Source organism: Lynx canadensis, chromosome A3, assembly GCF_007474595.2.
Source record: "Lynx canadensis isolate LIC74 chromosome A3, mLynCan4.pri.v2, whole genome shotgun sequence".
Lineage (NCBI taxonomy): Eukaryota > Metazoa > Chordata > Mammalia > Carnivora > Felidae > Lynx > Lynx canadensis.
The window spans coordinates 16,134,563-16,149,026 of NC_044305.1; the positions used below are offsets into that span (position 1 = coordinate 16,134,563).

At 52.0% G+C, this 14,464-nt stretch overlaps 1 protein-coding gene across 4 annotated transcripts in view; it reads right to left on the reverse strand.

The window, feature by feature from the left end:
• Nucleotides 1–1,160: 1,160 nt before the first annotated feature.
• TOX2 (TOX high mobility group box family member 2) overlaps nucleotides 1,161–14,464 on the reverse strand; it is a 136,525-nt gene continuing 123,221 nt past the window's right edge. For 3 of the 4 annotated variants that reach the window (XM_030309567.1, XM_030309566.1, XM_030309564.1), the window contains 6 exons: nucleotides 9,647–9,886; nucleotides 7,015–7,242; nucleotides 6,488–6,568; nucleotides 5,416–5,811; nucleotides 4,591–4,721; nucleotides 1,161–2,125 (listed from right to left, as the gene is read on the reverse strand). In XM_030309567.1, coding sequence (XP_030165427.1) covers nucleotides 2,089–2,125; nucleotides 4,591–4,721; nucleotides 5,416–5,811; nucleotides 6,488–6,568; nucleotides 7,015–7,242; nucleotides 9,647–9,886 — 1,113 coding nt within the window. In that variant the 3' untranslated portion in view covers nucleotides 1,161–2,088. The remainder of the gene's footprint in view (nucleotides 2,126–4,590; nucleotides 4,722–5,415; nucleotides 5,812–6,487; nucleotides 6,569–7,014; nucleotides 7,243–9,646; nucleotides 9,887–14,464) is intronic. The other variant, XM_030309565.1, reaches the window with a different exon arrangement.

A 14,464-nucleotide genomic window follows, 5' to 3' on the forward strand; every position in this document is an offset into this window, starting at 1 on the left:
CCAGTCTGTCTGCGGGAGGAGGTGGAAAAATCTGAAGCAGGTGCATGACACCTGGAAGGGTCGGCTCCATGGACAGGGCAGATGGGCTGCAGGGGCTGAAGGTCCTTACAACGACAGGGGCACCGCTCTAAGGTCCAGACGCAGACTGGCGTTGGCAGATTGGGGGTGCCACCGGACAACCCCTGACATCTGCAGGCAGGGTATTTAGACTCCTCTTGGGCATCTCGGAGCGCCCGTTGCAATGGAGAGGTCAGCCTTGGCACGTGGACACCTCCAAAGGCCAGGGCAGCAATGGGGGGCCGGCAAGAACCTGAGAGCTTTACACTCATTATTTTGGGTTGTCTGTGTGGATCACAATGACACTGTTTTCTCAAATGTAGAAGCAAGAGTCGAATATTAAACTAAGTCATCACCGTGTTACTGACAAGCTCCACACAGGAAAGGAAATTGTAACCACATGAAATATTTATGCTTCGCATCGCAATGATGCTACTGACATGACAGCATGTTGTTTTTGTTGTTGGTTTGGTTCTCTTTTTTCTTTTTCCAAAGTGGATTACAAAATGCCCTCCAGTGAGGAAACTGCTCACAGAGAGATTGCGCCCCAGCCCCGGGGCTGTTATCTGGGAGAAGGGAGGTGACGGTGATGGGTGGTGGCAGAGGGAGAGGCCCTGAGAGCCGACGGGGTGGGGGTGGGGATGGGAGGGCTCCTCCATACCAAGAAACTGTGATTTTTCCAGATACAGTTAAAATAGTCACATAATTATTACTTTTTTTTGGTATCACCGCTGAACATCTGTTGGGAAATCTGGGTTAGACGCCCTTGTCTGGGCTGCCCCTTACGTTCAGGTTGGGAGCATCCTCAGGGCTCCCCGAACCCAGCTCTCGCCTCCCCCAGGCAGATGCGCCCTGCGCAGCCAGCCCTCCGCCCCCGTTGACCGCCATCGTCACCAGCAGGCCTGTGTGGGCGTCACTGCTGTCCTACTTCTGCAGACGCGACACGGAGGCGCAGTCGTCCACACAGACCCTCCCCTCCGGGCGAGTAAACGGCAGGTGACGCTGGGCCCAGATCCCGCTGACGTCGAGGGCAGAGCTGCTGCCACAAGGCACCTCGGAAGGCCTGGGTCTGGCTTGCCAAGCGCATGAAGGAACAGACCGAGTTTCAACTTTTCGGAAGTTTTATTAGAAAGGAACGGAGAGAAGCACTGGGCGCCGGGACGGACACCTGCCAGGGCCAGGGAACAGCTGCAAACAACACTAAGAACCAAAACCCAAACCGAACCCGAAAACCACACACACTTGATGATAGACTGCATTTCTGTTCTCAACTTTTCTCCATAAATAGACAAAGGTCGGTGTTGGCAATTTTAAATAGACGGACGTAGGGTTAAGAAAAAAAGCGCAACGTCTCCCAGTGTGGCTACAAGTCGTCCGGCACGTGCTGTACAGGCGGGGAGCCGGTTTGGCCGCTGCTTGGTGCACCTCTCCCATAAGAGAAGACTTAAACAAAAATGTGCTAAGGGTCATAGAAAATGGTTGTCACCTTAAAAGGAAACTACTCCCCTCCCCCACAAAATAATCTCACAGCTGTCTTCACGGTTCTAAAACACTTAGTCAACTACTTACGTGGAGCCAATAGTCTAGACGTTTCATAATCTTTGTTCACACTGTAAAACCGCATGTGCACGTCTGTGGCCGGGCGGCCCCGGGCCCGTGCATCTGGGGGTGGGTTTCTGTCAGAAGGCGACCCCTCCGGGGGCAGCCCACGCGAGCCTGGGCTGGGGCCAGACGTCCAGATGCAGAGTACAGCGTGCAGGGCGAGGAGCGGGGTCCACGGTAACCCTGGAGCAAGCAGGTCGGGGACAGAAGTTTCCTGCAGGTTCTTTGGGCTGGCGGTGGGGCGGCGGGCGGCCTCTGCAGAGTCTGGTGTGAGGTGGAGGAAGAGACGAGGCCCCGGGGCGTCCGTGTGTCACTGCCGTCTCTTTCCGGTCACCCCGCTTCCTGCCAAGGCTCCCCTTCTGCTGTGGGCCCTTCAGGCTCGGAGCAGTGCCCCTCCAGCAAGCCTCAGGGAGGAGAGGGGAGGCGGGATTAGGTGAGGTAGAGCGATTTATCCCTGGGGAGCAGGCTGGGGAGAGAGGAGGGGCTGTCAGAGCGGGGGGAGCCCAGCCAGGCGCCCTCCGGCTCCCAGGGACCTGAACGCACACATGGCCTGGAGCGGAGGGTGCCAGGCCACCTGTTCGCTAGCCTTCACCCTCACCCTGGATGTGCTGCCCCTCTGGAGACCACTGGTCCCTCCCTGATGGGCCACCAGGCAGAACCAAACTCCCCTCCTGGAACCCCGGCTGGGGACCACGAGGTCCTCAGCGCTGGGGGAAGGTGGCTGCGAGCGCCTGTCCTTCAGAGAAGGTGTTCCAACCACACCCCAGCTCTCAGGTCCGTGTGGAGTCGGTTTCCATTTGTAAATTCCACATGGAATCCGAGGAGGGCAGGAAGGTGCCTTCTGTGTTTTTAAAATAGGACGCTCAGGGCGCATGGTTGTCTCAGTCAGTCAGGCATCCGACTTCGGCTCAGGTCATGATCTCACGGTTCATGGGTTCAAGCCCCGCATCGGGCTCCATGCTGACAGCTCGGAGCCTGGAGCCTGCTTCGGATTCTATGTCTCCCTCCCTCTCTGCCCCTCCCCTGCTCACACTCTGTCTCTTAAAAATCAATGAACATTAAAAATATTTTTTTACAAATAGGATGCCCATCTGTGAGAGCGGGAGACCTTGAGGGCCTTGTGCCAAGTGACACAAGTCCGAGAAAGATGAGAAAGACCAGTATCAGATTTTCTCACTTACATGTCGAGTCTAAACAAACCCCAAACCAAGCTGATCGACACAGAGAACAGACCGCTGGGTGCCAGAGACGGGGGGATGGGTAAAATGGGTGAAGGCTCCAAAGGTATAAATAAACTTCCAGCTCGAAGATGAATACGTCTTGGGGATACCGTGTACAGCAGGGGACCTCGGTTACTAATACTGTATTTTTGTAAATTTATATGCTTGAAAGCTGCTAAGAGAGTAGATCTGAAAGGTTCTCCGGACAAGAAAAGAATCTGTAACTCTGAGTGGCAACAGATGTTACGTAGACTGTCTGTGGTGATCATCTCCCAGGAAGCGCAAGTCTGATTCGATCACTCTGTGGTACACCTGAAACTAATACGCCAGCTCTACCTCCACTTAAAACATAAGTAAAATAGGGCACAGCTGTGGGCTGCCCTCCGTGTTGGGGGGAAGCTCGGACGCATTCCCTAATGTCCATCGTAGAGCCCCCAGCCCCACACTCTGACTCTTGGGAAGGGAGCCCGTGGAGGGAGGGTCTGCACCTGCCCAGGTAGGGGGACAGGAATTCCCGCTGAGCACAGTCTGCCCACCCAGGCAGAGTCTGTGGCCGGGCACTGGCCCTCAGCAGCGGGGCACGAGCCCTGTCTGCTTGCTCCCTGGCGGGCTTGGCCGGGTGAGGAACAGAGAGGCCGACAGCCAGGCTTAGGCGCAGCTGGAGCCCGGCAACAGAGAGCACCTCCTGTCCACCAAACATGACCATCCAGACTTTCCAGGGTGTGGGGCTGCTGCTGGGACCACATACCCAGGGTGTGGCCACAGGGTTAGTTCTTGCCAGGGGACTGCAGTCAGGGCTGGTGGGTAGAGGAATAAGGTGCCATCCGTACCCCATTTCCCTTTCTGAAATGAGGGGTCACTGTCTCTTGGGTCAGGAAGACCTTCTAGAGGAAGGAAAGTTAGCGTGGCATTGACAGGCTAAGAGGCTGAGAATGAAGGATGGGAGAGGAGGTCGGAGGACGAGGTCCACATGAGGACCAGGGACCAGCCAAGTCGGGGGGGGGTGTCAGAGGGGGTGCTGGGCTGCAGCGGACGGTAGGGGTACCAGTAAGGTCTGCGGCTCCCCGTGTTGGCCCCTTGGCCCTTCTTGCTCGTGCCTCCCCCAGACCCCCTCCCCTGCCCTCCCCAGAGAGCTGCCCGGGGGGTGGACGAGACCTGTCTTGCCTGGGGGCCACGCCCCCTGGGGCAGCCCAGAGCCAATGGCTGACAGACATGGGTACAAAAAGCCCTAACCTCAGAGCGGGACCAAGTTTGCTGGGCCATCTGTGGCCGAGCTCCGAGCTCACGGTGGATCAGGCTGAAGTGAGTCTGTGGCTGAGCTCTCTCAGCTCCCTCTGGGGCCCTGTCCTGCCCCTCTCCCTTCCCTTCTCCCACAAGCTCTCCCTCGGCACCATCGAAGGCACCCGCATCAGCTCTGCTTCCAGGGAACCTGACTGAGGACAGAGGAGCCATCGGTGAGTGTCACATGGTGGCACCGGTGAGACGACCAGGACGGAAGGAGGAAAAGGAAGACTGAAGCTGGCCCCGTCTCCCAGGCCCTGGCGTCAGACCAGCGGAGTCCTTCTGGGGTCTTGCTTCGTCCCGTGTCTTCTCGCAAGACTGCGGGCACCCCCGGGGCACTCCCGCAGGGCTGACAGTGACCCACAGAGCCTTGCCCCTCCCGTCCCCTGGCAGCCCCGGGGCTGCGGGGGAGGCCAGGGCGAGGACCCACCTGCACGTGCTGACGCCACACTCCGCGCTGGGGTAACTGCTGTCCCAGTCTCCGCTGCTGCTTGGGGGATTGGACGGGCCGGGTGAGCGGGATCCGGACCCACTGGGGAACTCGGAGATGTGAGGGAAGTCCTGCCCAGGGGAAAGGAGGCAGGTGAGCAAAGGGGAGAAAATGGGGTGCACATCTCCAGCAGCGAGTGGGGGATGGGAACTCTATGTGCCTGAGGGTGTTCACGGAGACACTTCCTCCGGCCTCTACAAAACCTCCACTCTGCCTCTCTGCCTGGAATGCTTCTTCCTTTTCCCTAGTGGAGCACCTTCTGGAAAATTCAACCCTTCTCCTAGCTGCATCGGCGGGGTGAAGGACTCTTGCTTTCGGGGCCTTTCCTTTTCTGGCCTTGGTTTCTCAGTCTATAAAATGGAGTTATCGTGCTGAGCCACACAAGTCTCGTAAGAGTATCTGTGGAACAATCACTGGGGTCAGACTTTGAAGGCGCTGGGGAGAGTCAGGGGCTGGGGCTGGTCTGGCAGAAGCTGCATGGCTTTCAGCCCCTCGGGCCAGAGAGCAGAAATGGACAGAGGAGAAGAGGAGGGCCTGGGACATCCTAAGGATCCAAAGCATCTGTCTGGGAACTTGTCAACTGTTCACTGTAGCCGGTATATCTCGGGGAAGGTATGCCAGAGCCAGTTCATAGATGTGACTGAGGCTCAGAGAGAGGTAAGGAGCCTAGGTTGGTGAGGGGCAGGGCCAGTATCTGAAATCCCAAGCCACCTCCCTTCCCCACGAGGGGTCCTGAAGGGCATGTTCCTACTGGGCCGTCCTTACCTGTGGCCCTGGAGGTGAGGGGCTCATAGCCAGCTGCACCTGCAGTGCCATGGGGGTGGGCAGGACAGGAGCCTGGGGGGCTGGAGACATGCTAACAGGCGGACTGAGGAGGGCACCCTGGGCATGGGGCGGCAGCGGCAGCTGCTGGTGCAGTGGAGGGCTGAGAGGGAAGGAGGGGGGCGGTGGCGGGGATGCGCTGAGGCCAGGCAGCAGTGACTTGGAGCTCAGCGTCCGGGCAAGGCTGGCGGGAGACGCCCCGCTGCGGAAGGCCTGCAGGTCCGATGGCGTCAGGAAGGAGGCCAGGCCCGGCATGGCATAAAGGGGCTGCTTGGGTGGCAGCATTTTGGCCGGCGGGTTTGCCTGAGTGCCCTTGGTCTCGCCCTGGTCTGGGGAGCTCTGCAAGGAGACAGACACCAATTATTCTGGGGAAGACGGATAAGCCAGAACTTGGGCCATGAGACCAGCGGGGTCTGCAAACCACTGCCATGGCCCCTGGCTGGCTCTCTGACCCCTTGGCAGGGAGCTATGGGCTAACCGGAGGTAATTCTGGGTCCTCAGTGCACTTGGCTCTGACCATCCAACCACCTCCTGCACTAATCCCTGGGCTTTCCCTGCCCATGAGGCCCACACTCCTCAGCCTGGCCCGTGAGGCCAGCACCATCCAGCTGGGACATCCTCTATTTATGCTCCTCTACGGCCTCTATGCCTTTGCACGTGCTGTTCCCTCAACTTGGAACACCCCCCTCCCCCCACTTGACGCTTTAGGGCCTAACCCACCTGCCATGTCCTCTAGGATAGCTTTCAGACAACGCCCCTACGCTCATCATGTCAGGCAAGTTGCTTAACCTCACTGAACACTGGGTTCTTGGAAGAATTAAATGAAACGAGATCCATGTAAAGTGCTCAGCATGAGCGCAGCACATAGTAGGCACACCGGAGAAGTGACCACATTGGTCTTATCCACTCTCTCCACAAACTATAGCTCTGACCGTTCCCATGGGCCTCAGTTCTTGCTCTATCCCTTGGGGGGTGCCACCCTCATCACGGCCGGGCCCACGGTCCAGGGTGTTACCTTGGATACAAGGCTGGCCCTGTAGGCTGCCAGAGCCTTCAGATACTCCTTTTTTGCTGCCTCGGTCTTCCTCTTGTAGGCCTGAAAGATTCAAGACATGGGCAACACTGGGGAGGGCTTCGGCGATCAGCCCGAGGTCCCGAAGCTGGTAACTGGAATCTGCCTAGGGCTGGTTCTGCTCCCTATCCTCCCTGGACACCCACGAGAGGAGCCATGGGCACATGGTAGGTGGGAGAGGAAGCTCTGGTCTGGACTCCAGACTCACACAGTAGGAGCGACAAGACGGACGGAGATGCTTATTCGTGTTTTACAGATGAGGAAGCCGAAATCCAGACTGGTTAAGTCACTAGAGAACGCAGCTGGCATACAGCAGAACTGGAATAGCTTCCCAGCTTACAGATGGGCAAACTGAGTCCAGGAAAAGACCTCCGTAAGAGCGTCTTCCTGGTTTCAGACATTCCAAGTCTGTCCCTGGCTCCAGGGCCTCAAAGCCTCGGAGGACGGTCCCAAAAGGGACAGAGACTCACCTGCTTCTGCTCCTCTCCCAAGCTGTCCCACATAGAGGCCACGATTTTGGACACATCTCCAAAGGTGGCACTGGGGTTCTGTCCCTTGATGGCGGCCTGAGTGTCTCTGAAGAAGAGCGCATAGGCCGACACAGGCTTCTGAGGCTCGTTGGGGTCCTTCTTCTTCTTCTTCTTTGGGTTCTTGGTCTTTTTTCCTGGGTCAGCCGAGGGTCTCTTCTCTCCGGACATCTGTGCAGGTGAGAGGAGTCAGAAAAACAGAGAAGCTGGGGGCCTCCTGTCAAAGGTTACCCACCCCAGCCTGAGGCAGAGGGGACTTTCCTCAGCACCCCACCACCTCCCTGTCTGACTCCACGCATGCATGGGCAGTGGTGGGCTGGCCACCACCCTGGGCTTGAACACATGGTCATGCTCCTCACTCTCTAGGTGAGGGAGGCAACAGACATACGCACAGGCTGGGTAGGAGCCAGGAACTCCGGGGTTTGTGCTTAACTCATTAATGAAAATCAGCAAGGCAGCAAAGTTGATTCAAAGAAATACAAGCAAAACTGCCCTACAGAGTAATGAAACTATCGCTTTGGGGGCTTTTAATCTTTTCTACGGGGCAGAAGTCATTTGCATCTCTACAGGGAAAAATTCATTTGCCTTGTGATCAGACGAAAATTGTTTACATCTCTACCACTTCTTTCCCAAGTTGACATCTGACTTTACAGGGTGTAAAGTCCCCTAATCGATCATGAGTAATGAATCACAACAGTGGCACATTCTCCCAGAGGACCGGTAACTCTGGAGCAAGCCTGCTGGACAGTGCTGTGGTACGCCACTGAAAGAGCGTGCAGCTGTTGTTCAGGGCCCGGTTTCCAAGTTTTATATATATTTTTCTTAACAGCTCTCCTTTCTTGTGGTCACAAATCATCCCCAAAGGTGATCCTTAACCACAGAAGATCAGGGTCTCCCGCCAATTTTCAGGTGTGCAACTTGGGGCAGGGGGCATAGTCCCTGGGGGCCCCCGTGACTGACATGGCTGGATGGGAAAGGGGTTATGTGACTCGCTGGGTGTGGCCTCACTCCGGACACCTGGCCTTCAGGAGCAATCAGACTCCAGGACTGCAATCCCGTGAGTGTCGGACTCAGGGCTTGCAGGATGGGTACAGTATAGGGATGCTCACCACAGACCTCAGCAGGTCCCCAAAAGGACCCTTCAGGCCACACAGGAGGGACCAGGAACTTTGGTCAAAGGCCCTGGATCCTGCAATGAGGACTGTCAGCCTGCACCAAGCAGACAAAAGTGACACCGGGAACTGATAGGGAAACTGTGGGCCACTAGACAAGATTCAGGCCTCCGAGTCTGCGGGACAGTGAGGGGCAGTCTGCAGCAGAGCCTGTTCTGTTCCTGCCTCTATGTGCAGCTGGCCACCCTCCAGGCCCGGTTGTGTCCACCCCAGGAGAGGCTCTAGCAGGAGGAGGGATGCGGATACACCGCTGGATGAGGAAGAGATGACAGGGCACTACAGGTGGCCAAGAGCACATCAGCTGGAGCCAGACTGTGACCACCTCAGTCTGAATCCTGTTTTGGTGACGCTGGAGAAGTTATACAATCTCTCTGGGCCTCAGTTTTCCCATCAGCCAACTGGAGATAGATGATGGCACCTACCGCCAGGACCGTGGTGAGGATTACATGGATGCATACTTGTTATGTGCTTAGAACAGCGTCTGGCCCCAAGTGTCCGTTAAATAAAAAATAAAATAAAAACGGCTCCTGTCTGGCCTACGGCAGAGACCAAATTATCCTGAGGATGAAGCTGAACCGGATCCAGGTGCGCCTCCCCCTGCCCCCCCCCCCACCCCCCCCGCCACCCAAGCCCAGGAGGTCAGGGTCTCTGCTAAGGGGACAGGCGCCATGGCTCCTGCTCCCAGGTGTCTGCAGGGCCACCGTGTGGAAAGGGGTCAGAGGCCCTTATGAAGAAGGAAGGGAGGCGGAAGTGGTGGGATCAAGTTTATTCTGCCACGGGCTCTTTGGGAGGCTCCCAGTGACAGCTTCCATCCTGGGCCCTTCTGGGCCTCTGTTCTTGGCCCCAGTAAAACAAGATGCTTTCCAACAGCCAGCGGCATTTGTCAGTGCAAAGAAAGGACAAGCCTGGACAGCTGGTGACCTCTCCCCTCCGACCTGTTCTTAAGAGGCAGGACCACCCATGACTCCAGGGATGTTGGGGGGGGGGGGCATGTCCCCAGTGACTGGGGTGGTGGTGTTCATTTTTAGTGCCCCATCCTGCGGTCAGCGCAGTCCAGAGATGTCTTCTGCTGGGCCACCCATTTTTATCAGCACATTTTCTCCTAAAAGGCCAATGTGGCCCTAAGATGTGACCCTGAGGATCTTGTCAAAGATGCTCAGCAAATTTAGCAGCTGAAGCCAGGTATCCCGAGTTCCAGTCACCACCATCCCCACTGCCCAGGCGTTCCAGCCAGTGGGCCCCGTTCTACCTGCTGATTTTCCTCCTCCGTGTCTTCCAGCAAAGGGTACAGTTAGACCCTTCTAGTCTTGTCTAGAGGTAGGTGATGTCAATTTCCACGCAGGGCCCACCCACCTGCTGACAGGAGGGCATCAGTTAGGGCTCTGCATCTCCACCCTCCCTACCTTGAAATGCGCTTCTGATTCCTCCTCCTGAGTTGAACTGGAGGGAGACGGCGTCGCTGACTTGCTCCCTGGGGGTGACGGGGAGCTGTGGGCGATGCCACTCCGGATGCCCATCTGAGAGATGAGCTGGGATTGGCTGAGGGCACTCATGTGGCTGGCCAGCATCGCCGGGCGGCCCAGGAGGGGCCCAGGCCGGCCCGAGTCATAGGCAGCAACCTCCGAGTGGACCATCTCCTGGATCTAAGAGAATAGGACAGGGCATTGTGAGCTAGGGAGGACCCGCCGGCCACCATCACCTCTGCACCGTGGGACTCAGAGCAGCGGCATGCAGAGGAGAAGGCTGGGGGGCTCCACTCCCAGCTGGGCTTCCCCAGGCTCCAGCGGTGGGGTCGGGGGGTGGGCAGGGGTGAGATTCGGTGCACCCGGGGGCAGCCTACAGCCCCCTGACGGTTTGCCTTCTGTTGACATTCACCCTGGACAGATGGTTAGCAGTTCAGCCCTCGCCAGAGAGCTCAGGCCAGCAGTGAATTGATCACTTTACTGATCATTTTCCATTTACTGATACTGAGTCCTCCCTCCTAGAACACGGTGTGTCTGTTCATTTACTCGCTATGCAGCGCTACAGCAAAGAGCACAGGTGCTGGAGGCTGGCTGTGTTTTGGATCCCAGTTCAGCCACTTCTAAGCTGCGTGACCTTGGCCCAGTTATGTAACCTCTCTGTGCCTCAGTTTCTTCATCCAAAAAAATGCAGATAATAATTAAAACTACCTTTTAGGTTTGGGTAGGACAAAATGTGCCTGGCCCCTAGTAAGCCATATATTGTGTATAAGTGTTTGTTAAACACATAGAAGAAATAAATGCCTTAATAAAGCTTTGTACTTCTCTTCCTCTAAGTCAGTAATTTTCTCATCAAATCTTCCCTATGATATTCTAACTTGTTATTTTTGGAATATAAGAAAGCTCCTGATTTTTACATATAGGCATTTCTCATACTAAATACATCTGTAGAACAGTGTGTTCTTTTCACCTAAATATTTTATATATACACACACACATTGTTGAGTGAGGCATAACAATTTGCATACTCTTATAATTATCTTTATTTCCTTTTTTTTTATAAAGATTTTATTTTTAAGTAATCTCTACACCCAATGTGGGGCTCGAACCTACAACCCCGAGATCAAGAATCACATGCTCCACCACTGAGCCAGCCAGGCGCCCCTATTTTTATTCCATTGCATCTGTGGTTATTTTTTCCTTTTGTTAATTTCTCATGTCGAGGAGCTGTTTTCCTCCCATGTTCTCTTCATTAGGCAAGTTCATGGATTTCCCATTTTATTATGTGGGAGTTTTTTTTCTCCTCAAAAGAATCCAATTTCTTTTTTTTCTAATTAAATAAAAAATTTTTAATGTTTATTCCTGAGATAGAGAGACAGAGCACGAGCAGGGGAGGGGCAGAGAGAGACACACACAGAATCTGAGGCAGGCTCCAGGCTCCGAGCTGTCATCACAGGGCTCAATGTTGGTTTTGTTGGAAAAAGAAAACTGTCTTCATTATGGATTGAATGTTTTTTATGAAATTTTTAAAAGTTTATTTATTATTTTGAGAGAGAGAGAGAGGCAGAGAGAGAGGCAGAGGGAGAGGGAGAGAGAATCCCAAGCGAGCTCTGAACTGTCAGCAGAGAGCCCAATGTGGGGCTTGAACTCACAAACTATGAGATTGTGACCTCAGCCGAAACCAAGAGTTGGACACTTAACTGACTGAGCCACCCAGGTGCCCCATGAATGTTATTATTATTATTATTATTATTATTATTATTATTATTATAAAGTGCCTCCTTTTGCCTTGAATTCAGTGGAATCTGATCGGAACATCGCCGTCTTGGCCTGGATGTGTGTTTGTTTGATTTTGTCTGGTATGTCCTCAGTTCTGAGGAACTTTCTTTTTTAGGTTTGTCCTCATTTCCATTTTCTGGGGGGTTATCTTTGGCCAATGTTGGCATTTGTGTTATGTGCTTTTCGAAAGACTGATTTTCACAATATTTTCCGTGGTTATTTTAGTTTCCATATTCTCTTTAGTTAATTCTGGTAAGTTACATACATATATACTTCAACTGGCTACTTTGTCCACATTTTAACATTAACAGCATATAACTGGGATAATGTTATCATATTTTTAACCTACTCTATAGTTTTTGTAGTTAAATCGTCATTCCCAATTACAATACTGTGAATGCATGTTGCTTTTTTAAAATTCCTTCTCAAAAAGTTTATATGTTTATCTACCAAAGAACCAGTTCTTACATTAAAAAAAATAAATTTGACAAGTTTTCTGATTATTAACTTTGCTTTCCTCTCTATTACTGTTGACCTCGGGTATCATAAGTTGCTTTTTATGTAGCTTTTCAAATTAAATAATTATTTACTTTCACATTTATTTTCTTAAGTTATTATTTTGAAAGAGAAGCGAGCACAAGCAGGGGAGAGGCAGAGACAGAGAGAGGAGAGAGAGAAAGAGAGGGAGAGTGAATCCTGAGCAAGCCCCATGCTGTCAGCACAGAGCCTGATGCAGGGCTCAAACTCATGAACCATGAGATCATGATCTGAGTTGAAATCCAAAGTCAGATGCTTAACCGACTGAGCCACCCAGATGCCCCTCAGATTTTCTTTTCTAATAATATTACTATCTAGGGCAGAGGTCCAGACAGGGACCATTTGCAGAGAAATTTGGAAATATGTAGAGCCATTTCTGGCTGTCACAACTGGTGTGTGTGTGTGTGTGTGTGTGTGTGTGTGTGTGTGTGTGTAGTTGGTGCTACCAGCATCTAGCAGGTAGAGGTCAGGGATGATGCTAAATGTCCTACAATGTGTAGAATGCCCCCTCCACACACACACACCCAAAGAGTTATGTACCCCAAAATGTCAGTAGTGTTGAAGTTGAGAACCCCTGCTCCATAACTATGATTTTTCCCTCATTGTATACCACACAAATATTTTTAAAAATGTTCTACAGTGTTAGGCGGGGTTGGGGGGGGGGGGTTGCCTGGATGGCTCAGTCGGTTAAGCATCCAGCTTTGGCTCAGGTCAGATCTCACAGTTCATGGGTTTGGGCCTCACATCAGGCTCTGTGCTGACACCTCAGAGCCTGGAGCCTGCGCTGGATTCTGTGTCTCCCTCTCTCTCTGCCCCTCCCCCACCTGTGCTCACTCTCGCTCTCGTTCTCATTCTCTCTCAAAAATAAACATTAATTTTTTTTTTAATTCTATGGGGCACCTGGGTGGCTCAGTCGGTTGGGCATCCGACTCTTGGTTTGGCTCAGGTCATGATCCTGGGATGGTGGGATCCTGTCCCACGTTGGGCTCCACACTGAGCATAGAGGCTGCTTGAGACTCTCTCTCTCTCTCTCTCTCTCTCTCTCTGCCCCTACTCATCCCCCCCAAATAAAAATATATATTCTACAACTGAAGTGTTGTTTGTTGGTTTTTCATGTTGTTTTGTTTTTTACCTTAAGTTATTTGGAGAGGAGTCTTCATTTAATATATTCTTTTGTTATTATGGTCAGAAAACATGACTCCTAGAATTTTATCTTTTTGGTATTGGGGTTTTCATTATGGCTTAGGGTATGATGAGTTTTTTGTAAAATGTTCATGTGTATCTGAAATCGTGTTTATGCTCCAATATACACATTTCTCTATATGTCTATTCAATCAACTGTTTTGACTACTCTAGCTGTGAGATTTCAAGAAAAATGAGTTAAAGCAGCTCCCACTGCTATTGTGTTCCCTTCAAGTTTCTCTACGGAATTTAAACAGGTTTCTTCACATATACTGATGTGACGCTATTCATTCCCATAAATGTTCCAGAATGCTATACTTTCATGATGGCTTCTTCTTCTTAATAAAAAAACCCCAGTATCTTTGCCTCAATTAATGTTTTTATTTAGATCCAACTTCACCTGTGATCAGTACCTCTATTTCCCACTGTTATTACTGTCCTTCATCATTTAAGTGTGCATCTTGTGAACAGCACGTAAGTAGATTTTGGTTCTGAGTTCTTACTATAATATATTGTGAAATCTATATTTTATTATTATATTAATCATAAAGAAGCCCAGGAAACAGACTTCAAGTGAACTATTTCAAAGAGTAGAAACTTTTGCAAAGAATTCAATTTAAAAATGGGCAAAGAACTTGAATAGATACTTTGAAGACTTACAACGGCCAACAGGTACATGAAAAGGTCCATAACATCACTCATCATCAGGGAAATGCAAATCAAACCCACAATGTGGCACCACCTCATATCTGTTACATGGCTATCATCAAAATATACGAGATAAAAGTGTTGGTGAGGCTGTGAAAAAAAGGGAACCCTTGTGCACTGTTGGTGGGAGTGTAGATTGGAGCAGACACTCTGGAAAACAGTCTGGAGGTTCCTTGAAAAATTAAAAACAGAAACTACCATGTGATCTGCAATCCCACTTCTGGGTATCGATCCAAAGAAATGAAATCACTACCTTGAAGAGAGATCTGCATCCCCGTTGTTCACTGCAGCATTATTACCATAGCTAAGGCATGGAAACAACCTAAGTTTCTCTGAAACAGATGAACAGACAGAAAGTGTGGAATGTATGTACAATGTTATTTGGCAATAAGCAAGAAGGAGATCTGCCTTTGCAACAATATGGATGGGCCTATACCAAGTGACATAAGGCAGACAGAGAAAGACAGACTGTGCTCTCCCTCATGTGGGGTCTAAAAAAGCCAAACTCAAAGAAATAGAGAGTAGAATGGTGGTTTCCAGGGCCAGGGGCTGGGA